Consider the following 25,848-nt stretch of genomic DNA (forward strand, 5'->3'; position numbering starts at 1 on the left):
TTGTATCGTTTTATTAATCTATTGTTATTGTGTGTTGCCTGATTTCCCCTATCAGTCTCCTTGACTTTGACTTCCTGTTTATGTTACTGGTATCTAATTGTGTCTTTTCCTGTTTGATTCCAGTTAGAATGTAACTTGAATCCTTACCACATGCACAATGAAACTTGGCATTAGTTATTACAAATAAAACCCAAAGAAATCCATTTCCTTGACATTTCTTGTTTTATGGCGTATTAGATTTCACGCTAACATCTTGGATGGTCGGTCTGTCTGAATTTGAGGGGAGCCATATTTGACTGTGTGCTCTCCTTTTTTTTAGGTCTCTTCTTCATGTGTTCTTGAAATTATTTCATGTTAATGTCCTGACTGTGTAAGGAAGAATGCTCTTTGAAATTTCACATCCACTGAGTAAAAGCACAAAGAACAAATAAAACTTGTTTGATTGATTACGCGTGTTTATTTTAGCGTTCTTTTCTCTCCTTCCACACAAAGTTTGGCCCAAAAACACTACGGGTGTTCTTAAATCCCTTTGTTCCTGGGTTTGTGTTTAGTTTTCAATAGCATATTTCAGGAAGTGATAGGAAGTGGTCCTTGCTCGTCTTTATGAATTTATGGTGGCATAACAGTTTAACGAATATGTTGCATTAATAATAAATTGAACTTTGATTTGTTAGTGAAGGTGAAAGACAAAAAGCAAAGTCAAAGAGCTGAAAATATTATTTCATGTAATGACTGCTGCTGTGTTACATACACGCTTTCTGTCACCACAGGTGCTGTTTATTGGCTGACAGCAAAGTGAAAGGAGAGAGTGCTATGGGGGGGGGTTTGCTGATGGGAGCCTGAACCAGACGTTGCCACATACCTTTTCCAGGTGCAACGTGGTAAGACCGGTTCACGAAGAGGGAGACACACAGTGCAAACCAGCACGTCTGAGACTCCCAATGTGTCTGAGAGTCCCACTGTGTTAGATTCCTAGCATGTCTGAGACTCCCAGTGTGTCTGAGACTTCCAGTGTGTAAGATTCCTAGCATGTCTGAGACTCCCAGTGTGTCTGAGACTTCCAGTGTGTCTGACAGTGAGATTGCCACCTAGCCTGGGAGGAGGCCAGGCCAGGTTGGTTTGTTGCAGTTGCAGGGGAACTAAGGAGACTGAGTCAGCTCTTGCTGTAAAGGGCCTTTGATTTTGCTCGATTAAATCCAGCGGCACAGTCAAATAAAGCCAAACCTCTAAAGCAGATCCTAGTGAACCACTGGTTCTACTGGTTTTTATTGTTGTGCAGCGCATGATTTATTAATTAAAGCATTTACTTACACATTTAACTCCTGTTGAACCGGTTGCTGATTGCAAGGTGGAAAAAATACCAGTAGAGCCCACGGCTCTCCTAGTCCAGACTTGGGAACCTGCCTGAAAGTGTAAGTGAACATGTAAAAAGCTTTGTTGGGCAACCAGTTTTAGATGAGGTCACACTCTCTATTTCAAAAAAAAAAAAAAAAAAAAATCCCCGTATTTATTTATTTTCCTGAGATGGCAAGATGGAGACATACAGTTACACCTAAGGAAGTCGGGGTAGCATTGCTGTAGAATGCTGCTTGTGTCTTTTCTGAGACAGGTGTCCTATGTTTTTCTATGATTGTGATGCAACCATTTCAAAGCATGCTTTCAAACAGTTTGAAAATGATCTTTGTGTGTAAGTAAAGTGTGTTATATTTTATTTTTTAGCACAGCCTACCAGAGTTTTTTCTCTGATCTGCTTTGAAACTACTTGAAGCTGAACTAATGGCCTAATCTTCCAGCTAACTGTTGAAGAAAGACAACTTAATTGTATGCTTCCCATTAAGGCTCACCATCATTTTTATTATTACCTATTATCATCATAATGAACTGATTTAGCAGCCCTCGCAACCTTCTTGTAGGCGTCGTCACGAGACTTCGACAGGGGTACTTCAGGACTTGGTATAGCGTTAGCAGAGGATCTGGAACGGCTCGCTATTTAATTGCAGAACTCCTTCTAGTGCGGCAGACAGTAGCTATGGATTCTGTAATCAACAAAGAGCGCACAAATCAATTGCCCACCGCGAAGATTATGCATATACACCTGTTCCTCTTATTTGTTTGGCCACACGTCGTGTCGATCATTGCAAACGTCTCCTGATTCCACAGTTCTATTGGTCACTCTTTGTGAACATTATCTAAAGTTGCTTGCCATTCGACGCTGTGGTAAAGAGTGCCAGTAAGAGGGCGGGACGTTATAGCCTCTTTAGTGGGTGTGTATATGACAGAAATCTTTCTTTCTATTGGTAAACATCTTCTAAAAGGCGGGATGTATTGCATTGTCTCAATGAGTATTGGTCAATACGACGAAAGGATGTTCTCTCCATAGAAGTCTGAGGGTTGCCATTACTTTACTGTCTGTGCTTTATTCTCAGTGTGTATGTGTGCGGCACCGCCTGAACAGTGTAGTGATAAAAGCCGCATTTGCAGTATATATCTTGCTGTTCATATCGAACGGAAAGACGGGAAAACACCCTGTTTCGTCTTCTAACGTCGCACCCTGCTCCTGTTTTCCGCAAATAATTTAAAGGTGAGAGGTTTTGTGGCTGTTTTCTGTTTTTTAGTCTTGAATACGTTCGGCTTATTTCCACGGTCGGTATCGTATTTCATTGGGTTAGCTCGCTAGCTACGTTAGTCTAAATGCGGTGGCATAAAGCCGAAATGATACCGAATACGGGAGAGACGTCCAACAGCACTAGGTACTAGAAAACGTACCTACCTTTAAGATTAAGTAGAATCTTGTTTTCCATTGACTAGGCTACATTAATTTGAATATATCTGATTATAAGATGTTGCCATCTCGTTACCTAGCCTAATTTCATCATCATCACCAGCATAATCATCATTAGACTGACTTTTTAGACATAACATGAGATTTTTATATTTTCGTGGAAAAGAAAAAAACGTCTGAATCGATTATTATTATTATTATTATTAGTATAACAACACACTGGAGCTCATTACCTACCACGAAAATCATTACGTCGTCAGAATAGTAGACTACAGCAAATATTCTGTCAGACGGTCCGTCTGTCAGTAATAATTCATATCTTAACGCTGTAGGTGTGGTTACGGTCCTTTGTGGGAATCTATTGTAGGTCGTTTATAATGAGAGTAGCTCTCGCTACAGTTCTCATGGGCGGTAGTGGACGCACGAAGAATACGGCAAGACCTACAGTAGCGCTCGGGTTGGTTACAATGTGACCGCTGCACCCACTTTAACCCCTCGCTGTCATATCTGTTCTGCTTTCATCCTCAACCAAAGCGTGCAGTGACGATTCCGATCCCTGCAGCAACATCGGCGTTCACAAACTTGCTCGCACAAACTGCAGCGCGACAGTGTTAGAATGTGTTGCCATGGAAAAGGATGAAATCCAAATTGGGAGGTGTTGCCTCAATATGTATTCGTTAAGTAGTTAGGCCTACATGTAGTACAGCACAATTTCAGAGGCACGAATAAGACTTTGTTTTTACTGTAAATACTAAACACTTCAAACAGCTGATTAAAGTGTATACGAACAGAGATTATCCTTTTATTATTGGTTGTTTGCTTTTAAACGACCTAGTATTGCTGTCTGTCTGAAATTATTTGGCTGCCGATGATTTTTAAAGTATACATGCCGCCTTTAACACTGTAAGTTAAATGTGCTATGGGCAAAATATTTAAACATAACACCGGATGTGGACCTATGAAGTCAGTCATGCATACCTTGAAAAACAAAGCACTCGTACTTGCCGTAGTGAGTATTTGTGTGGTATTCTCTCGTTGGAATGACTCAACACCCTTTGTAACAATGGAGGTGAATTAGTGTTACGGCAGGAATTCAACGCAGCACGCCAAATGGAAAGGAATGGTAAGAATTAGGGTGGATTCCATACCTTCATTGTATTGCCACTTTGAAACTGAACCTGTGACTTTTTTATCTTCTGTTTCTCATCATTCGGATCGTTTCTGGTATTGATTGTAAGTAGACCGTACAATGCTTTGTAACGTATAGCGTTTAGATTGATTGATTGATTGATTGATAGACAGACAGACAGACAGACAGACAGATAGATAGACAGAACAACTGTGTAGCTAATCCAGCAATGGGAAATTTTCTGTCTTATATACAGTATCATAAAGTAGAGATGTAGTTCACTGAGTAATTGTAATGGCTGTCATTTTGTTCAGTAGGTTTCATGGTATGGGGTGGTCATTCACTGTCAACTTCATTTGGAGTAAATTCAGTGATTATTATTTATTTTATTTTTTTAAGTAGTCTGCCTCTCTCCCTGCCCTGTGAGGTCTGTCGTTGGCTCTTGCTTCGACTGTCAGTGTAGCGAACCGTCAAGGAAGCCAATGCATCGTCCTGGACCCATCCCCCTCTGTCTCACTGAGCGCCTCGCTGATGTGCTGTACTCTTGAATTAGGGCATCTCTTGACTTGCTCTGCTACATTTTATTAACGGTCGTTCCTGCTCTGCTTGTGAACACAGTAGACTCTTATCATGTCGTTTAGTACTACTGTACTGCATGCAATAAGACAATTGGCATAGAAAGATACTTAGGGTACTTGGTTAGTTTGTTTTGCTTTGCTGTACTGATGTTTTCCTCTGTACGTTTCACAGCTGTTCAATATCTTTATAAACTTCATCTCCTTTTGCTCTGACAGTACCATGTCCAAACCAGCAGGGGGCGGCGCCAACGATGTCAACAGCTTCCTCTACACCGGGGTGGGGCCATCCTCCTCTAACTTCGTGTTCTCCGCCGCCAGTCAGGCCGACTGGGCGGCCAAGAGGCTCGTCTGGGTGCCCTCCGAGAAGCATGGCTTTGAGGTGAGGTGGGAGGGGCCTCCGCGCAGGGCCATGTAAGGCATATCGCTGCCGAGTCACGGAAGAGCGCTCGTGTCCTCGCCGGTCACCCCGCCGCGGCGCGCTAGTGTTTCAGCGCGGCGCGGCCGCTCGGGTGGCGCGGCTGACATTGCGGCGTCTCGGCCCGCGCGTGCTGATGCGGCCGCCGCTCTGATGTTACAGTCTATGAATAGAACAATGTGCCCGTTCAGCCCGTGATGTGAAACGGGGGCGAGGGCCGCACAGAGCACCTCGTGTTCAGGCTCTCGGCTTTGAGAACGTGCGGGAGGCTGCGAGGGGGGAAGAGTCGGAATAAACGCGGAACAAAAAAAAAGCGGCGCGGAATCCTGCCGCTGGCCCGGCGGGCTGAACCCCAGGCGTCCCGCTGTGAGGACATAAGAGCTCCTCTATCAGGGAGTCCCGTCGTCCCCGGCGACTCCCGGCCTCTATTTGTGTTCCTTTCCCCCCCTCGCGCTCCCCCGCCGTCTGTCTGTCTCCGCGTCCCATCAATGCGCTCAGTGTTCCGCTTCCGTGTGGGACGGGGAAACGGCGCATATCTGGCTTTTTTCAGTCGTGACCCAGCGGTCACGAATGTGGGCCAGTGGTTTGGGTCCTGGACTTAAATCTGGGGCGCTCGGATCCCAGAAGAGCAAGCCACTGTGTGTGAGGTTCTGTGACAGAAGGCCTCAGTATTGTCCAGCTGTGTCCATTCGTGTCATAGTAATGTACTGAGGATGAGTGGCACCCAGCTGAGAAAACTAAGGACACCGTTGTTGATCGCTGACCATGTTGAGTGATTCTGTGTTTGTGAGCGTATGGTGCATAGTATCTTAGTACCCTGTTAACCCAGTGTTTTCCATAGGTCATTTTTAATAGGGGGACCAGCTTTAGGGTTGTTCTGCCAAAGCTCATAGGACAGCTGTTAACACTGGTGATGTTCTAGCATTGGTCACTTGCAATGGCTCGAAAAAAATGTGGGCCATTAATATGGTTAATTTTAGAAAATAGCATTTGACTAATTTCGGGAGTCTTGAAAGATGCCAGTGTTCAAGTGTGTGCCAGTGCTGGAAGTTAGCTTAGCAGCAATTTGTCCCTACAGTAGATTAGCCACAGTTGGCCCTGGATGCAAAGACAGTTGTTGGGGGAAAGGTGTGGGATGTTTGGATATTACTGAACCATAATTGAAAGTTGATGATGTAATGACAGCTCAAGGCAGCAATGGCTGATTACAGCACAACAAGCAATGTTCCAGAGTTAACCGCTGTTGTTGACTGGTGCTCAGGATATAAACTAATATCCATCTTTAGTCATGTCCAATCAGGTTATGTTTACAGGGTTATGACTTGGTACACAAATGTGTGTGTGTTTGTCTGTCTGTCTGTACCTGTGCTAAACCTCACACAGGCACTTACACACGCATCGCATGCCCCTCCACAAACACACTCACAGTACCAGTCTTGTGTGGGTTGTGTTTCAGTGTCTGTGTGTGTTATCATCTGCTTGTGGAAAATGGGTTGTAAAACCCTCTTTATCTGCAGTGGCTTTGCGTGATGTGACGTTCAGCTGTACTGTGACGTGTGCCAGTGTGTGCTGCAGTTCTCTTCATCAGTGTCTCATGTGTCAGTGTGTTGTGTGGTCTTCATGTATATCATTTACCAATGTGCGGCATTTCAACAGTGTCAGTATGTAGTGTGTTGCTGTGTAGTGTACAGTGCCAAGATCAGTGTGTAGTATGTTGATGCGTGTGTCACAGTCCAGCGATGAGGTCACTGTGTGGTGTCAGAGTATTGCGTATCTCTAAAGTCTGTGTGGAACAGTGTATATTGTGTCGGTGTATGGTATAGTGGGTATTGTGTGAGTGTGGTATAGATTGTATTCTGTTGGTTTGTGGTGTAGTATATATTTAGTTGGTGTGTGGTTGACTGTGTATTCTGTCTGTGTGTGGTATTGTGTACATTGTTCCAGTGTGTGGTATAGTATATATTGTGCTAGTGTGTGGTATAGTGTATATTGTCCCTGTGTGTGGTATAGTGTATATTATGTTGATGTGTGGTATTGTGTATATTCTGTCTGTGAGTGGTATAGTATATATTGTATATTCTGTCTGTGTGTGGTATAGTATATATTGTGCCGGTGTGTGGTATAGTGTATGTTCTGTCTGTGTGTGGTATAGTATGTATTGTGCCAGTGTGTGGTATAGTATATATTTGTGCTGGTATGATGTATATTGTGCCGGTGTGGTATAGGTCCTAATGTCTATGTTCTGCATGTCTGGTGCTGCAGTCCGCCAGTGTGCGGGAGGAGAGGGGGGACGAGGTGGAGGTGGAGCTGACGGACAGCAGCAGGCGGGTGACCCTCAACCGAGAGGAGGTGCAGCGGATGAACCCGCCGCGCTTCAGCAAGGTGGAGGACATGGCCGACCTCACCTGCCTGAACGAGGCCTCCGTCCTGCACAACCTGAGGGAGAGATACTACTCCGGACTCATCTACGTGAGTCACGCTCACTGCCGTCTGCGCGCAGGGGAGAGAACTTGGACTCACCAGCTCGGAGTTGGAGAACTATGAGAGTGGCTAGAGTGGCTGAATAAAATATCAATAAATAATAATCAATAGCACATTATGGTCAATATTTGACGGATATATCTGCTGTTGACGGAATGTGAAATCTGTTTACATGAGAATTCATTAGTGCTTAATTGTTTGTACGAAGCACACACTACTTGTCATTGGCCCTTACAAGTGTGATTAATAAAGGCTTGGATTCATCCACCCAACCCTCCTGGGCTGCACTTACTGGTAGAATCACTGTGGGTGCCTTACAACATTAGCTTCAACTGCCTCTGTGTACAGGATGTAGGATGAATGGACAGAGGAGTGTTGGCACAATGGGTTCATGAAAAGAGGAATGTCAAATCCTCGCCGTGCCAGTGCTGATTATGGCTGGTAACCCTGTAGGGCAGCTCATAATTGGCTGTCGTGTTGCCTGGGGGCGGAGTTCAGTCGCTGGAGTTGTCTCTGTCTCTATGTGCGAGTGCAGCTTCTGTGGTGAATTTGGCACCCGCTGTCTGTCCAGCCTGACCCCCTCAGTGTTATAACTGCACAGCCGCTGGATCACAGATCACAGAGTGAGAACAGTTAGATAGGGGGAGGGGGTTGTTGGGTTTGTTTGTTTGGTTTGTAATCAGACTGTTTTTTTCCCCCTTGCGCTCTGACCTATATTGCAGACATATTCTGGGTTGTTCTGCGTGGTCATCAACCCCTACAAGAACCTGCCCATCTATACGGATTCCATTGTGGAGATGTATCGCGGGAAGAAGCGCCATGAAATGCCGCCCCACATATACGCCATCTCTGAGGTGGCGTACAGAAGCATGCTGCAAGGTATTGTGGGATATGGGAAGGACGGCCGTGCCCGTTGACTGGGTGGCAGTTGTCGTTGCCCTGGACAATACACTTAATCCACCATCGTACACGTTGCGCAAGTTCATGAATTACGTCGCCACAAAGTCTGAGTTTTTTAGAGGCTCATCATCTCTGGGCTCTGCCCAGATGACTTGGTGTTTGTCATGTGCGAAATTCAGGAACAGGTGTGCCGAAACCCTTTCAAGAAAATAGACAATGAATTATATGGGCACAGATGCTGCTGAGTGACATACAGAAATTCTCTGTTGAGTGAGTCAGTGATGAGTCTGCCTTCATCCTATTTAGTGTGATCAATATCCAGGACTTCATTTTCAGGGATTGCGCATTACTTAAGTCCCTATTCCTGTCTGCGCTTGGCAACATTCAATATGGTAGGAATTTCTGAAAACGAATGCTTGAACGTCTATCAAGGCGTGTCTGACTGCTCTTGTAGAAAATAAACTGGTAGGACCAGTGTTATAGTTATGGGTGTGTAAGGAATTTTGAAAGGCAAGCATACTAAGTTTGACTTATGAAATGTCCTTATTTTTTAATCGTTTTATATGTTATGACATGGCAGGTGTACATTTATGTCAAAAAGCGCCCAAGGCGATATTTTAGGATTGCGTCAATTTTTGTGACGTTTTGATGGATTTATTGTAACGATTATATGAGTTATGGTCCCTCAACTTGTTATGGCCTGAGAACCAGTCAGATAGTTTCCCAAAGGGCTTAACAGATTACCAGTAGCAAGTATTACTAATTTGAAACCTGTATGTCTTCCTTCCACACAGATAGAGAAGATCAGTCTATTTTATGCACGTGAGTATCTGCTTACTCATTGTTCTTTATCTTCCTCCTTAGCCGTTTATATTTGCATTTGTCATATACACTCACCGGCCACTTCATTAGGTGACAGGTGTGGTCTTCTGCTTCTGTAGCCCATCTGCTTCAGGGTTTGACGTGGTGTGCGTTCAGAGATGCTCTTCTGCGTACCTCGGTTGTAACGAGTGGTTATTTGAGTTACTGTTGCCTTTCTATCAGCTCGAACCAGTCTGGCCACTCTCCTCTGACCTGCCATCAACAAGGCATTTTCGCCCAGAGAACTGCCGCTCACTGGATATTTTCTCTTTTTCGGACCATTCTCTGTAAACCCTAGAGATGGTTGTGCGTGAAAATCCCAGTAGTTTCAGTTTCTGAAATACTCAAACCAGCCGGTCTGGCCCCAACAACCATGCCACTTTCAAAGTCACTTAAATCACCTTTATTCCCCATTCTGATGCTTGGTTTGAAATTCAGCAGATCGTCTTGACCATGTCTACACACCTAAATGCATTTAGTTGCTGCCACGTGATTGGCTGATTAGATATTTGCATTAGCGGGTGCAGTTTGCAGTTGAACAGGTGGACCTAATGAAGTGGCCGGTGAGTGTATATTCCAATACGTGAAGTGTGTCTTAATGTTAGTCAAAATATGGCATATTTTTAATCAACGTCAGAACATTAGCCACACGTTTAGTCTGTTGCGTTGTAGAGTTGCATGCCTGTTGCAGTGTGAGAAAGCGAAGTGAGAGCCATATCTCATAGCTTTAGTATGTTTCCACTGACCCTGCTCACACATGCCTGACCCCTGCCAGCCCGGCTCAGTGTCCTGCGGAAAGCTGGCTAATTGCCCCGTGTTGTCACCCGTTGTCACAGAAACAGTAATTAAGTTAAATCTATGGAGTTCGGAGAATGAAAATTGTTGTTTTTTTCCCCCCCAACGCTTCGTGTTGACGCTCGTAATTACCATGTGACTGAAACGGTCCACTTTCATCGCAAGGCACATTTTTTGCAAGATGATGTGCTCTGAGCCGGCCCTAGGGTATCACTGGCCCTGAACAAGAAAAACGACTGTGTGGGCTGTTTATGCCGGAGTGCGGCTGTAGATGTGCTCGTGTGCAGTTTTACATGCGTGGCTGTGTGTTAAAGCGAGCGTCGCTAACGCTGTGCCAGCGTAGTTTCAGCCCCACTGAGCTGGTTCAGCGGCGAGCGGGCCCTGCAGAGGCCGCTGCGCTTGGGGGGGGGGAGGCACAGACCGACCCCCAGTGCGCCCAAATACACGGTGCTCCTTTCACAGGCCACAAGGTGCCCCGGAGACCCCAAATGTGCTCCGCCTGTAGTTGCCAAGCACAGTGGAGTGAGGCACTTATCTGCCCTGACTGAGTCACAGTAGCACAGAAACACATTCGGGCACTGCAGTGCAGTACTTCGGCTCATTTTGATATCTATGATTCATATGCCTGCAGAAAATAAAAACGACAAAAACCTGTTCTGATATTTTTCCTTACGGTATCTTTAATCTACGTCTTTCTCACGTGGTGCTATGTAGTGGTATATCTTTTCTTGTTTGTTTGTTCGTTTAACTTTGTATCGTCTTTACATTGCTTGCGTCTTGCAATCCCTGCGACGTGTGATCTTTAGTCCGTGCCGTGCGCGTCTGTACTTTGTTGCCCTGTCTCTGCACAGAGCCCAGTCTATGCTGCTTAGCGTGATTGAGGCTGATGCCGTGACTGAAGTATTTCCTGCCGTAAAGGGCCTGGCCTCTTTTACCCTCTGTGTGCTTTTTTTTTTTTTTTTTACAGAGGGGAGTCGGGAGCCGGCAAAACCGAAAACACTAAGAAGGTGATCCAGTATCTGGCCCACGTGGCCTCGTCCCATAAAACAGTGATGCCTGGGCGAAGCAAAGAGGCCGCGTCACAGGTGACCTGGGCTTTGGAACGGAATGGGTGGGGGTGTGGGGGGGGCGGGGGGTCCGGGGTGGTGTCCGAAATAACTAACCATAACTATAAATCCTAATCATACTGCAAACTGTAACATGGAATGAACTGCAATAATGGCTCTCTGCTGCTTCTGCTGGTTTTGCTGTTCTGCTCTTAATACAGTACTGTGACAGAAACGGGTTTGGCGTGGAGTGAAGTGTGTGCATGTGTGTCCGTGTGTGTGTGTGTGTGTGTATAGCGGGGTTCTGCATTCTTCACTGGGTCCTAATGTGTCTCCTTCTCCTTCCTCCTCCTTGCCTTCGCTTGCGCTCCCTCTGTAAGATGGATACCCTTAAATCCGCCCCGCGGGGCAGTGGGATGGTGAACAGGGTGAGTGGGCGGGGTCCTTCGCTTCCGGTGGTGTGTCAGACTGTCCCCTTTCCCGTCCCTCTCCGAGAGACAGCTCACATGCGTACAGCCGCAGTTCCCAAATGCTCTCATCATACGTGTTGGGCTTAGAGCCCACATCACTGACTGAACTACCGACACGCCTTGGTTTTGCTCTGAAGACGTTGTGGAGCTGAGTGTGAGCTACCTGCAGTACAGGCCACTCTTTTTTTTAGTGTCACTGATATATAGTCAATTCCTTTTGGATCTACTGTGATATAATTCTCTGCTTCATTTAGATGAGTCACACGCATGTAGCTGGGTGTCTCCTAGCCCTGCGGTAAAATTCCAGTGCTATATAATAATCATTTTACATTTCATTTGAATGTAGCGCGTGATAAAGGGGTCAGCTCTTTCCTTAGGCTGGGAGCTGTGTGTGTGTGTGTGTGTGTGTGTGCGCGCGCGCGTGTCCCCTGTCCTTGAGGAGACTGTTGATATAGAGTCGGGCGTCTGTCGGCTGAACGCTGTGCTCAGTGTGCGGCGGGGGACCCACTGAGCACGGCGTCGGTGTGCGGGAGGGAGGGAGGGGCCTAACCCTCGCTACTCCGGTGTTACACCCACTAAACTCTTAATGTTATTGTCCATTGCGTTTTGTTTGTTGTACTCATTCATATTGTTTCTGTGTGTTTTTTTGTTTGTTTTGTTTTTTTTTGTCCTTGGTTCCCGTTTCATTCGTCTGCCTGGTCCTTCCCCCCATCCATCCGTCCACCCTCCCCTCCTCCTCCTTTTTCTCCCACAGAGCGTGCAGTATGTGAGTATAAGCATGGCACGCAGATGTTGCCTCGCCAAGTACACAAGTTTCATTCCAGGCTTTTTAGAGTCTCTATTCGCTTGGCTGTGCTCTCCAGTAGCTAATATAACCTCCTGGCAGTAAGCTAGCAGCTTCCACAAACTTAGTCTTAAGCGAATGCTAATTACAGTGACAGTAATGAAGTCTGTGTTTGCGCTACAGCAAGCTTTGCTCTCATACAAGCTGTGGTTTTTCTGTGAGGCTTGTCCCATCTCGACCTGGTTGGCCGTGTCTGATGGCTATGTTATGGCTTATTATCGCCCACTGTGGCCACTATGACTGCTCAAAGCGTTGGTCAGGACCAGACTGGTCCTGGTGGGTCCCAGACAAGGTCTAGATTGGTACTTCAAAGTAAAAAAATTCAAATAATGTAAATGCTACATTCAGTAAATAGTCACCATCCATTTTCACCCGAATAATTTATTTCTCATCACTTTTATAATGTATTATGCCTCATTGCCATTTATGAATTAAATTATATTTTTTTGCAAACTTGAAAAATGGAACCGTTTTGCATTTTGCGAACGGCCATTTTTCCTGGGACGCCATGGTCGGTGGCGTCCCAGTTCTCTGAAGTATTTTTGGATCGCTGATACTGAACTACTTGGGTCATGGCAGTGTTGCTTTGCGCTGAAGCTGTGTGTGTCCACCAGGGGGAGCTGGAGAGGCAGCTGCTGCAGGCCAACCCCATACTGGAAGCCTTTGGGAACGCAAAGACAGTGAAGAATGACAACTCCTCTCGATTTGTAAGGCTGCTTTTATCCCATTGGTGACAGACAATGCAGTTATTGCTTGTTTTGTTTCCTTTGCCTGACATGTATTGTGGCTTCATGAAACATTGATGATGCCTGCTGTATTTCTAAAGCCCTTTCCGTGCCTCTCTCTCTCTCTCTAGGGCAAATTCATCCGCATCAATTTTGACGTGGCCGGGTACATCGTTGGCGCTAACATCGAGACCTGTATCCTCCATACACGTGGCTCACGTGCGTTTGCACACACTGACCGACTGGCCACTGTCACGCCGCTGCTTCTGTAGCGCAGGCGTCAAACTCCAGTCCTGGAGGTTCCGCGGTGTGTCTGCTGGTTTTTGGGGTGCTCTCAGCACAAGTGTTTCACTCAAGACGTTGATTGGCTAAGGAATCCACACACCTTGTTTCTCAAGGCCTTAGTTAGCAGCTGATTGAAAGGAAAGCGCACAAACCCGCGGGCGCTGCGGCCCCCTTTGGGGTTCGGTTTTGACGCCCCTGCTCCCGGGCGGTGGCCCCTGACGGCGCGCTGCGCGGCGCCGAGCCGCCGCCCGCCGCCGCCGTTGCTCCTTGACTCCGGCCTCCCCTCTCAGACCTCCTGGAGAAGTCGCGCGCCATCCGCCAGGCGAAGGACGAGAGGACCTTCCACATCTTCTACCAGCTGCTGTGCGGCGCCAGCGAGGCCATGAGAGGTGAGCCGGAAAACGCCGCTCGAACCGCCAGCGCCGCCGCCGCCGCCGCCGTCTCACCGGCCGCTTGGTTAATCTGTCTATCTCGCGCGGGAAGCGTTTCCCAGTCAGATGCCGGTATGTGTCAGGTATGTGTCTGCGGTCTAGCCCTGCCCCGGACGAGGAACTCTTCATTTCGTTTACCGTTGTCCTCGTCAGTGAACTCATGCCTTTCAACTGACAAATTCCCCGCGACTTGTTTTTCACGATCAGCGAGCTTGCTCGTTTGAACAGGGACGGCGTATTTGCTGTGGTGTTCGGCTGCGTTGTTTACTTCTGTGGACTTTGGCCAAAAAAATATATTTGTAAATAAATATGGGATTATTTAGACAAATTTAATTATTAGCTGAATTGGTTACATGAATTCATTGCCCTGAGTGCGGTTGTGGTTTCCCTGTGCACTTCACTGGTGCGGCTGCATTCGTTGCCACTGTAAAGTGAAAAAGGGAGTTGGCTGATCATGACTTGTCCCAGTTGGCGTGTCATTCATGCGGAAATATCAAAGACAGGTTCATGACGGTTAAAGTTTCAGTTTAAGGAAGGTTCTCTGCCACGCCTTGTTGTCTGTCACCGGCTGCTACTGACCTCAACCATAAGACTCAGCTTGATAATGATAAATGATTTTAACAATGAAATAACAGTTTGGAGCCAAATGCTGTGGTACCATTCTATTTCTTTCTGAGTAAATGTATGGCTGTAAATATAACATAGTATAAATGTATTTAATAATTTATCTTATTTTGTTCACTGTCATTACCCACATTCACTTCCCCTTTCCTTTCTCTCTCCCTTTCTTCTTCTCTCACTTTCTCACTTTCGCTCTTTCTCTCTATCGCTTTCCCTCTCCCTTTTTGCTTCTCTCCCTCTCCCTCTCTCCCTCTCTCTATCTCTCTCTGCTTATCTCTCCCTCTCTCTCCCTCTCTCCCCCTCTCTCTCTCCCCCTCTCTCCCCCTGCTTCTCTCCCCCTCTCTCTCTCTCTCTCCCCCTGCTTCTCTCTCTCTCTCTCTCTCTCCCTCCCTCTCTCTCTCTCTCTCTCTCTCTCTCTCTCTCTCCCCCTGCTTCTCTCTCTCCCTCTCTCTCTCTCTCTCTCTCTGTAGCGGACCTGCTCCTGGCCGGTGCGGATCAGTACCGGTTCCTGAGTGGCGGGTCGATCCCGGTGCCCGGTCAGAGCGACGCGGAGAACTTCACCCAAACCATGGACTCCATGACCATCATGGGGTTCTCGAAGGAGGAGGCCATCGGTGAGGGGGGGGGGGAGGGGGGGGGGGAGAGAGGGGAACAGAGGGATGAGGGAGGAGGGAAGAAGAGAGAGTGGTGAAGTACTTGAATTGTGCTCGATTTGGAGAGGGGGTTGCAGTCTGCGGGGTATTCCAGCTGTTCTCATTGTAATGGCTGCTGTGGTCCATTAGACAGCTAGCTTGTACTGCGGAGTGATGGAAGCCTTTGAGTAATGAGTCTCTGCTGCACTCTCCTGGATCAACAGGGATATGCAGTGATGGTGTACTCCAAATTGATATGAAAGAAAATTTAAAAGGAACACACGGTGTTTTCTTAACGTTCTGTGCTTCCTGCATCTCACCTCTCCTCCTCCAGGCATGATGAAGGTGATCTCCTCGGTGCTGCAGTTTGGAAACATCTCGTTCACCAAGGAGAAGAACACGGACCAGGCCTCCATGCCCGACGACACGGCCGCCCAGAAGCTGTCCCACCTGCTGGGCATCAGCGTGGTGGAGTTCAGCCGGGCCATCCTCATGCCCCGGATCAAGGTGGGCCGGGAGTACGTGCAGAAGGCCCAGACCAAGGAGCAGGTGAGGAGCAGAGAGAGCGGCGCTGCACCTGAGCACGGAGTGTCCCGCACACCTGAGTCTGTGCTCAGCTAGCAGCCACATATCTGCCTGGTGTGAGGTCTCGGACTGGGCGTGCAGCCTGAAGAGGGCGCTCTTTCGTGTAATCCCTAGCGAAGACCAAGGCTGTGTCCGAATAGGCTTCCTAACTGCTGTGTCCTCAAAATATGTACTGTCTACGGAGCATACTGCTTACTGTTTAGTGTGCATGTTTTAGCGTGTGATGGGCAGTATGCTATGGATGTCCTCCATTCTATGTTCCAACCATACTGGGGAGGTGTCATAAGACACTTGTGTGGCCATGCTCACGTATCGAAACGTCCGTGAAGCTGCGGCTCATTTTTAAAGCAAAGCTGTGCATCGTATTTATAAGACCGGAATGATTTTTTACTTCCTAAAAAGTATGCTCCCGAAAACACTCAGCGAAACCCCGGAAATAAGTATGTCATCCTGGGATTTTAAGTGCACTACATTTGGTGCAGCTTTACATCCCGTATACTCAACAGCTATAGTCAGTAGTAGGGCAGTGCACTGATTCGGACACTGCCCAAGTGCTCTTGCCTTCCAGCAGAGATGGCCAACTGGTTCTTAACTGTCCCATAATGCCCTGTGCGCTGGGCGATTAAGAATCCTGCTGCTCTGGCCAGGGTGTTCTCGTTCTGTCCAGTTGGATCGGTGAAATTATTTGGGAATGACCCCATGTCTCAAATGACGTGCGTGGAGCATGCTGCCAAGGATTCTGTGACAGTAGAGAGCGCTGAGTCAGATGAAATCTGAACAAGTACATGACTAATCAGGCATAAATCATTTTCCATATTACAACTCTCCCTTCTCTTTCAATGACTGAATTTATTCTGTTTGCTTTTTCCTCTCCACCTCTTTCTCTTTCCCAACCCATTGTATTTTCCCCTCTTCCTTCCCTCGCTTCGTGTTTTGTTCTCTCTCTCTCGTGCCCCCCCCCCCCCCCCCTCTTTTGGGTGTGTGCCTCTGTCCGTTGGCCCGTCCCAGGCCGATTTCGCGGTGCAGGCTCTGGCTAAAGCCACGTACGAGCGCCTGTTCCGCTGGCTGGTGCACCGGATCAACCGGGCCCTGGACCGGCGCCAGAGACAGGGAGCGTCCTTCATCGGCATCCTGGACATCGCCGGCTTCGAGATCTTCCAGGTGAGAGAGGGAACGAAGGAAGGGGCGAGGGGCGGCGTGGAGGGAGGGAGGGAGAGAGGGAAAGAGGAGCCTGTGGGCAGGGGTCTGGGAGAGAGGCGATGCCCACCCACGCCCAGAAACACAGACCACCTGTAGACTCTCCACTTGGCTTCTGCTCGTAACAGCTCAGTGAACAAAGCCGAGCTGGGTCGTGTCAGTCTGTCTGTCTGTGGTGCACATAAGCACCGTCTGTGGTGCACATAAGTGCACTTCGTCTGCAGTGTGGTCAGGGGGCGTGTCTGTTTTAAGGCCAGCCTGCAGTGTGGTCAGGGGGCGTGTCTGTTTTAAGGCCAGCCTGCAGTGTGGTCAGGGGGCGTGTCTGTTTTAAGGCCAGCCTGCAGTGTGGTCAGGGGGCGTGTCTGTTTTAAGGCCAGCCTGCAGTGTGGTCAGGGGGCGTGTCTGTTTTAAGGCCAGCCTGCAGTGTTGTTAGGGGGCGTGTCTGTTTTAAGGCCAGCCTGCAGTGTGGTCAGGGGGCGTGTCTGTTTTAATGTCAGCCTCCTTAGGCAGGATCAAAGGCAGCAGCAGGTGGTCCAGTCCAGCAGAGCAGGCTGGGGGTCAGTGATAGAGGCCAGGCTGGGGGTGAATTCCAGATCCCCCACTGACACTCATCTCTCATCAATGAGCCACAAGTGATCCAACCCCAGGGTAACATGAGATCAGGGTTACTCAGGAGCATAGGGAGACTTGGAGGGGAGGGGAATGCCAGCTTTATGCCAAAATATGACAGGAGACCCTGTATTCCTTACAAGCTGGACGTGTGTCCGCACGATGGATCTTTTTTAAGAAAGCAGACAGTAGCGTAGGCATTTCGTGGGAAACGTTTCCCTCAAAGTTTCTAGAATTTTAAATGTATTTAGATATGTCCTCAAGTTAAATGCTATCTTTATTTTAAAAAATAAACAAATCCCCTCTTCCCCCCCACTCTCTCACCCTACAGCTGAACTCATTTGAGCAGCTTTGCATTAACTACACCAATGAGAAGCTGCAGCAGCTCTTCAACCACACCATGTTCATCCTGGAGCAAGAGGAGTACCAGCGGGAGGGCATCGAGTGGAACTTCATCGACTTCGGCCTGGACCTGCAGCCCTGCATAGACCTCATAGAGCGGCCGGTGTGTACCTCACGCAGTGCGGCCCGTCTGTGCGCTGTGCGGCATTAGCCTTCTGCTGCTGTGTCCTGGTTCCTGTGCCGGTGTCGAACCTTTGACCATGTTCACATGGATTTAAACCCCGCTGTGCGCCCCCCCCAGGCCCACCCCCCGGGAGTTCTGGCCCTGCTGGACGAGGAGTGCTGGTTCCCTCGGGCCACCGACCGATCCTTCGTGGACAAGCTGGTGGCGGAGCAGGGGTCGCACTCCAAATTCCACCGCCCCCGTCAGCTGAGGGAGGAGGCGGACTTCTCTATCCTGCACTACGCGGGGAAGGTACGTGTGCTCGCTGTGCATTTACCCCACAGTCTGTGCTAGCCCACCGTTTACCCCACAGTCTGTGCTAGCCGTCTGTTTACCCCACAGTCTGTGCTAGCTATCCGTTTGCCCCACAGTCTGTGCTAGCCCACCATTTAACCCACAGTCTGTGCTAGCTATCCGTTTGCCCCACAGTCTGTGCTAGCCCACCGTTTACCCCACAGTCTGTGCTAGCTGTTTACCCCACAGTCTGTGCTAGCTGTTTACCCCACAGTCTGTGCTAGCTGTTTACCCCACAGTCTGTGCTAGCTGTTTACCCCACAGTCTGTGCTAGCTGTTTACCCCACAGCCTGTGCTAGCCCACCATTTACCCCACAGTCTGTGCTAGCCATCCGTTTACCCCACAGTCTGTGCTAGCTGTTTACCCCACAGCCTGTGCTAGCCCACCATTTACCCCACAGTCTGTGCTAGCCATCTGTTTACCTCACAGTCTGTGCTAGCCGTCTGTTTACCCCACAGTCTGTGCTAGCCATCCGTTTACCCCACAGTCTGTGCTAGCTGTTTACCCCACTGTCTGTGCTAGCCGTCTGTTTACCCCACAGTCTGTGCTAGCCATCCGTTTACCCCACAGTCTGTGCTAGCTGTTTACCCCACAGTCTGTGCTAGCCATCCGTTTACCCCACAGTCTGTGCTAGCTGTTTACCCCACAGTCTGTGCTAGCCATCCGTTTACCCCACAGTCTGTGCTAGCCATCCGTTTACCCCACAGTCTGTGCTAGCCCACCATTTACCCCACAGTCTGTGCTAGCCATCTGTTTACCCCACTGTCTGTTGGCTTTTAGCTGTGTGTTTGTCTGTAGATGTGACTAGTAATTTTGCATGTTGTTGTGCCCTACGATTGGATGGATGGCACTGTTGATGTCGTATTTCACAATTGGTTTACCTGCATCATTTTACCAGCACCATTCACACAAATGGGAGAATTCCGGAATTTACTTTCTCATTCTGTATTGTTTCTTCTTCTTTTCTGACACTGTTCTCATCCATCTGTGAACCCGTTTTATAGTAAGCCACGTATTATCCGTGATTGTGGTAGTGGGTTTGTTGTCCGTCGTCGCCCACATCTCTGAGATTGTCAGTTTTATCCATCCTTCTGTCAGCACGGTCTCCCTCCCTCACAGCTGCCTTTGCCTCCGTTTCTCTCACCCCGGTGTCTGACTCTCTCTCTCTCTCTCTGCCAGGTGGACTACAAGGCGGACGAGTGGCTGGTGAAAAACATGGATCCCCTGAACGACAACGTGGCCTCCCTCCTCCACCAGTCCTCCGATCATTTCATCGCTGAGCTGTGGAGGGAAGGTGAGAGGGAAGATGATGGAGAGAAAGAGAGGACTGTTTGAAGAAGTGGTGGGAACAGGGGAGAAGTGTGTTAGTTTGTAAAGAGAGGATAAGCAGTATTGTAAAAAAAGCAATCGAAATAAAGGTTTAATTTGTGAGGTAGAGCTATGGTAAGGATACAATATGAGATAAATGCCTGAAAGAGGTTTCAGTAGTGTATCTGGGTTATAGCTTTAGTTTCAGGTTGAGTTCCATTGCTGTTGCAGTATCAATCCACTGGATGTCAGTGTAGGATTTTAGAGTTCTGTACTCACCAAATAATTCTGTCTTAAAAATGGAAATGATCAGTTTCTGTGTTCAATGTACTGTAATATTGCCTGTAGGTTATTACTGAGGGCTAAATGGTCGAAATAGAAATTGTTACTCCTGATAAAGCTGAAAACATAGTGAGTTCAGGTTGAAGTCAAGTATGCAATTATGCAATAATCTGTGGAATTGAGCTAATTTGAGAAATTAATCCACATCTTTATCTAATGGCTGTATTTTCCAGTGCGCACTAACATGGCTATCTCCACTTGTCTCCCCGTTTTACCATTTTTCTTCATCCATTAACAACTGACTTCTCTGTCTTCCTTTCTTATATCTTTCCAAATTCTTCCTCTTCCTTTTCTTCCTGTATCTGTCTCTCTACCTCCTTCTCACGCTCGCTCGCTCGCTTCCCTCCCTCCCTCCCTCCCTCAGATATTCAGACTCTTCCTCGTGTTTACTTTTTCGACTCCTATGCCACTCTGCAGACCAATGGCTCTGACAGTAGGTGTCTGTCTAACTCTCTGTTCTCCTCCTCCATCCCTCTCTCTCTCTCTCTCTCTCTCGCTTTAGTCCTGGAGAAACACTTTTGTCTGCTGATTTTTGCTGTACTCAACCATGAGTTAATTAGTACGATTAACTTACACAGGCCCGCTTCCACTGGGAACAGTAACGATTAACCCGTAAATCCTTCACTAGCGTCCACGCTGAAGGATGTGCTATCTTTGCGCAGGGCTATCAGTCAGTGCACACTCCCTTCCTGCAGGTGCAGGGAGCGTACAGCGGTGTTGAGATACGCTGGGCACGTGTTTTAGATGTCACTCTGGAGAGCGATTCGGGTGATGCCCCATTGTTATTATTCCCGCATATTTTGCACTCTGCGTTGTAGCGTGCTGGGCGGCCATTCATGGGAATTGGAGTTATTTTTATCATGTTCTAGACGTGGCTGTGATTTTGATTCCCAGTGGAACGGGGCCTGAAGCACCGGTCGGTGTACACGGGTTGTGTGTTCGGTGTGACGGTAGCCGCTGTGAAGTCTTATAGCTGAGCATAGCGAATGGGCCTGGCTCTGTGGATGTACCGTGAGTGTGACGTGTGCTCTGTCCTCTTGTCTGCCCTTTTCTGTCCAGTTCCAGTTGTCCTTCCTTCCAGCATTATGCCTTTGTGTGTGTGTGTGTGTGTGTCTAGATTTTATAATGTATTTTTTGTGGAATGTGGTCTCTCATACGTATGTATTTGACGTTTGAGGAATGGTAGAATATACAGTATTTCCATACTTAATATTTTAGTAAATGTACTGCAAGGAAAACCTTATGCTAATGCTAAGCCGCAATGCATCTAATGAGAACACCCCCACCCCCCCCCTCGTCATGGCGCAGTGGAGAGGATTGTGGGCCTGGAGCAGGTGGGGTCCACGGAAGGTTCCGGGCCTGTGACCTTCGGGGCGGCGGGGCTGAAGACCAAGAAGGGCATGTTCCGCACGGTGGGGCAGCTGTACAAGGAGTCCCTCACCAAGCTGATGGCCACCCTGAGGAACACCAACCCCAACTTCCTGCGCTGCATCATCCCCAACCACGAGAAGAAGGTGAGAGAGCTGGCCGGGGGGAGGAGAGGAGAGGAGAGGAGGAGGATGGGGTGCTGGTTTGAGCTGCTGGAAAAGGAAACGTCAGTGTGGGGCTATTGTGATGGAGGCCAACAAGCTGGCTTTAGAGGAGTGAGACGTCAGTGCGTGAAGGGCTCAGTGCTTCAGTGCTTCAGTGGTTCAGTGCTTCAGTGGCTCAGTGCTTCAGTGGTTCAGTGCTTCAGTGGTTCAGTGGTTCAGTGCTTCAGTGGCTCAGTGCTTCAGTGGTTCAGTGCTTCTGTGGTTCAGTGCTTCAGTGGTTCAGTGCTTCAGTGGCTCAGTGCTTCAGTGGTTCAGTGCTTCTGTACTTCAGTGCTTCAGTGCTTCAGTGCTTCAGTGCTTCAGTGCTAACGTTCGCGCTGCTCCGTGTCTCTCTCCCAGTCAGGGAAGCTCACTCCAAACCTGGTCCTGGATCAGCTCCGGTGTAACGGGGTTCTGGAGGGCATCCGCATCTGCAGACAGGGCTTCCCCAACCGCATCCCCTTCCAGGAGTTCCGGCAGAGGTAGCGGAGCGCACCCTCCTGTCCTTTTGGCTTTTTTAGCTCTCCACTTGATGATGGCTGGCTAATGCTACGCTGGGAGCTTCACATTCATTTCTCTCTCTTTCTTTTCTTTGTCCATTCTCTGTGTACCCCTCCTCTTCTGTCTCTTTTTGTTCTCCCGTAGGTATGAGATCCTCACTCCAAATGCCATCCCTCGAACCTTCATGGATGGGAAACAAGCGTGTGAGCTTATGGTGAGTCTTTCCACCCTCTCCCTCTCTCTCTCTCTCTCTCTCTCTCTCCCTCTCTCTCACACACACACACACACACACACAGACTTCCTCTATCTCTCACCTTTGCCACTCATGATTAATTTATGGGACGTGAGAACAGAGTTTTTCCCATTCATTCCCCTGGTTAAACAGAGGCGTATAAACCCCCCCCCCCCCCCCCCCCATGTCTGTTTCCAGATCAATGCCCTGGAGCTGGACCGGAATCTGTTCCGCGTGGGTCAGAGCAAAGTGTTCTTCCGGGCCGGGGTTCTGGGCCACCTAGAGGAAGAGCGGGACCTGAAGATCACCGACACCATCATCCGCTTCCAGAGCGCCGCCCGCGGGTTCCTGGCCCGGAAGTAGGGAGCGCGGGCACCTCCGCCAAAACACACCCCCCCCCCCCGTGCTTTTCACATCCCGCTCTGTTATTTTAAGCTTCTGATATTTTAGTCCTGTGTTTTGTGTGTCGGAAGAGCGCTGTGTGTCATGCAGCATCCTGTGTGTCCACAGTGTGCTCTGTGTTGCGTGTCTCTGATGCATGTAGTGCGTTTCCCTTCCCTGTGTTTCTGCGTTGTGAGCTGCGTGTCCTGAGCTCACAGAGCTGTGTTCCTGCGTCGCTGTGTGTGTGTGTGTGTATGTGTGTGTGTGTGCAGACCCAAGACCCCTCAGATCTGTATTACTGCGTCGTGGTGTGTGTGTGTGTATGTGTGCAGACCCAAGACCCCTCAGATCTGTGTTACTGCGTCGTTGTGTGTGTGTGCAGACGTAAGTGCTCACAGAGCTGTGTTCCTGCTTCACTGTGTGTGTGCAGACACTGGAGCTCACGGGGCTGTGTTACTGCATTGCTGTGTAGCTGGTAGCTGTGTGTGTACAGACACTGGAGCTCACAGGGCTGTGTTACTGCATTGCTGTGTTGCTGGTAGCTGTGTGTGTACAGACACTGGAGCTCACAGGGCTGTGTTACTGCATTGCTGTGTTGCTGGTAGCTGTGTGTGTGCAGACACTGGAGCTCACAGGGCTGTGTTACTGCATTGCTGTGTTGCTGGTAGCTGTGTGTGTGCGGACACTGGAGCTCACGGGGCTGTGTTACTGCATTGCTGTGTTGCTGGTAGCTGTGTGTGTGCAGACACTGGAGCTCACGGGGCTGTGTTACTGCATTGCTGTGTTGCTGGTAGCTGTGTGTGTGCAGACACTGGAGCTCACAGAGCTGTGTTACTGCATTGCTGTGTTGCTGGTAGCTGTGTGTGTGCAGACACTGGAGCTCACGGGGCTGTGTTACTGCATTGCTGTGTTGCTGGTATCTGTGTGTGTGCAGACACTGGAGCTCACAGAGCTGTGTTACTGCATTGCTGTGTTGCTGGTAGCTGTGCGTGTGCAGACACTGGAGCTCACGGGGCTGTGTTACTGCATTGCTGTGTTGCTGGTAGCTGTGTGTGTGCGGACGTGAGAGCTCACGGGGCTGTGTTACTGCATTGCTGTGTTGCTGGTAGCTGTGTGTGTGCAGACACTGGAGCTCACGGGGCTGTGTTGCTGCATTGCTGTGTTGCTGGTAGCTGTGTGTGTGCAGAACTGAGAGCTCACGGGGCTGTGTTACTGCATTGCTGTGTTGCTGGTAGCTGTGTGTGTGCGGACACTGGAGCTCACGGGGCTGTGTTACTGCATTGCTGTGTTGCTGGTAGCTGTGTGTGTGTAGACACTGGAGCTCACGGGGCTGTGTTGCTGCATTGCTGTGTTGCTGGTAGCTGTGTGTGTGCGGACGTGAGGGCTCACTGTGTCCGTCTCTCCCAGGGCCTTCCTGAAGAAGCAGCAGCAGCTCAGCGCGCTGAGGGTCATGCAGAGGAACTGCGCCGCCTACCTCAAACTGAGGAACTGGCAGTGGTGGAGGCTCTTCACCAAGGTAACCGCGATGAGCCAATCACACCGCAGAGCACCTGCCGCAGTGTTCAGCAATTATCGTCTTCTATAAATAAACTGGCCTTTTTCCCCAAAGCAGTTCCCATTCCCTCACACATCCATACCTACAGACAATTGAGTCTACTGTCTTTGGACTGTGGAAGTAAACCCGCATACCTGGAGAAATCCCCACATGGATGTGGGGAAAACATCCAAATTCCACACAAATTCCATACAAGTTCCACACTGGGATCCACTGCACCACCGTGCTTCTTCCACAATATACACTGTAGCTCGAGTTTAATTTGGCCTTGTCCTCATTTGGAATCGACTCCTTTGGCCACTTGGTTCCTCCTCAGACAGAAGCTATGTGGGTCAGGCTCTGAGGGGTGTGGTTCTGCTCCTTTCCAGGTGAAGCCGCTCCTGCAGGTGACGCGGCAGGACGAGGAGATCCAGGTCAGGGAGGCAGAGCTGCAGAAAGCCGCAGATAAGCTGTCCAAAGTGCAGCTGGACTTTGTCGAGCTGGAGAAGAAACATCAACAGGTACTGGGTCCTGAAAGAAGCATGCCTGTGTGCACGTCTCTTTCAAAAGTGCTCTCTACTACAGCATCCTTTCACACACTCGATCCATCCCACCAAACCAGTCTGCATTTCTCTCAGTGGACCTTCCCTCCATGTCACTGAGTCTCAGTCGTAATCAGAGTTTTGGTGAACCCGTTTTGGATAGATTAACTGGAACTCCTTTCCTTTCTTCAGTTTCTATTATCTGTCTGTCACACCCTGTGTAACAACCATGGGAGGGAGATGCGGCAGTTCTGGGTTTTCACCCTAATTTGCTGCAGGGAGGGAGGGAGGGAGGGAGGGAGAGAGAGAGAGAGAGAGAGAGAGAGAGAGAGCGCAACCCAGAACGACACAAAAACAGATAAACAGACTGCTTCGCCCTTTCACCTCACAGGTTCCAGGCAAAAATAATAATAAAGACAACAAACTAAAACAACACAGACGAAATAAGCCAAACCTAGCGGAAGCTTTTCAGCTGGCCAGCTTTTCTGCTCTTCAGCCGCATTCTTTTACCTTTGTCTTCAGCGCTCTGATGCGCAAACCGACTCACTCTCTTGGGGTGTGAGCTCCCGGTCTCGCCCCCGTGCCATGGAGATGAGCACGCCTTTAAGCACCTGGGCTGAGTAGCTAACACAACCCTGCTGCGTGTGCTCCCCACACGAGAAGGCGTGGCCCAGACAAATCAGACTGTCCACCGGATGGAATGCCACACAGATTTATCGCCATGATTCGGTCAACTTTTGTCCATAACTTTGACTCTAAATTAAATCCGAATCTTAATTTCGTACTTTGCAAACGCGGTTTGGTGAGTTCAGCGATCGCCAAAAGCTCACGTTCATTAGTCAGAATTAAGGACCGATGGTGATTGAGTCCAGGCCTTGGTTAATAAATAATGGTGTCAGCACAGTTAATAATGGTATTAATGAACCTGTTGGCTCATTTTCTCTCAGCTGGCAGAGGAGAAGTCTGTGCTGACAGACCAGCTGCAGGCGGAGGCGGAGCTCTTTGCCGAGGCAGAGGAGATGAGAGCGAGGCTGGCCAATAGAAAGCAAGAGCTGGAGGATGTGCTGAGCGAACTCGAAGGCCGATTGGAGGAAGAGGAGGAAAGAGGCGTGCAGCTGACCAATGAGAAGAAGCGACTGCAGCAAAATGTTCAGGTAACAGGAATAGGTGGGGCAATGTGGTTTGTGACCA

The 25,848-nt window shown here is 48.9% G+C and overlaps 1 protein-coding gene across 6 annotated transcripts in view; it reads left to right on the forward strand.

The window, feature by feature from the left end:
- Positions 1-2,407: 2,407 nt before the first annotated feature.
- myh14 (myosin, heavy chain 14, non-muscle) overlaps positions 2,408-25,848 on the forward strand; it is a 39,275-nt gene continuing 15,834 nt past the window's right edge. Inside the window, exons 1-25 of one of the 6 annotated variants that reach the window (XM_035382805.1) lie at positions 2,408-2,581; positions 4,706-4,868; positions 7,167-7,373; positions 8,108-8,264; positions 9,080-9,107; positions 10,909-11,026; positions 11,368-11,415; positions 12,212-12,223; positions 12,916-13,008; positions 13,158-13,221; positions 13,602-13,700; positions 14,834-14,977; positions 15,330-15,544; positions 16,589-16,741; positions 17,718-17,891; positions 18,030-18,203; positions 19,426-19,540; positions 20,261-20,329; positions 21,205-21,410; positions 21,828-21,949; positions 22,113-22,182; positions 22,399-22,559; positions 23,989-24,097; positions 24,505-24,636; positions 25,605-25,811. In XM_035382805.1, the coding sequence (XP_035238696.1) occupies positions 4,710-4,868; positions 7,167-7,373; positions 8,108-8,264; positions 9,080-9,107; positions 10,909-11,026; positions 11,368-11,415; positions 12,212-12,223; positions 12,916-13,008; positions 13,158-13,221; positions 13,602-13,700; positions 14,834-14,977; positions 15,330-15,544; positions 16,589-16,741; positions 17,718-17,891; positions 18,030-18,203; positions 19,426-19,540; positions 20,261-20,329; positions 21,205-21,410; positions 21,828-21,949; positions 22,113-22,182; positions 22,399-22,559; positions 23,989-24,097; positions 24,505-24,636; positions 25,605-25,811 (3,036 nt within the window). In that variant the 5' untranslated portion in view covers positions 2,408-2,581; positions 4,706-4,709. The remainder of the gene's footprint in view (positions 2,582-4,705; positions 4,869-7,166; positions 7,374-8,107; positions 8,265-9,079; positions 9,108-10,908; positions 11,027-11,367; positions 11,416-12,211; positions 12,224-12,915; positions 13,009-13,157; positions 13,222-13,601; positions 13,701-14,833; positions 14,978-15,329; positions 15,545-16,588; positions 16,742-17,717; positions 17,892-18,029; positions 18,204-19,425; positions 19,541-20,260; positions 20,330-21,204; positions 21,411-21,827; positions 21,950-22,112; positions 22,183-22,398; positions 22,560-23,988; positions 24,098-24,504; positions 24,637-25,604; positions 25,812-25,848) is intronic. The other 5 variants (XM_035382843.1, XM_035382814.1, XM_035382823.1 and 2 more) reach the window with 5 other exon arrangements.

This window comes from Anguilla anguilla, chromosome 1 (assembly GCF_013347855.1).
Source record: "Anguilla anguilla isolate fAngAng1 chromosome 1, fAngAng1.pri, whole genome shotgun sequence".
In the NCBI taxonomy this organism is placed as follows: Eukaryota; Metazoa; Chordata; class Actinopteri; order Anguilliformes; family Anguillidae; genus Anguilla; species Anguilla anguilla.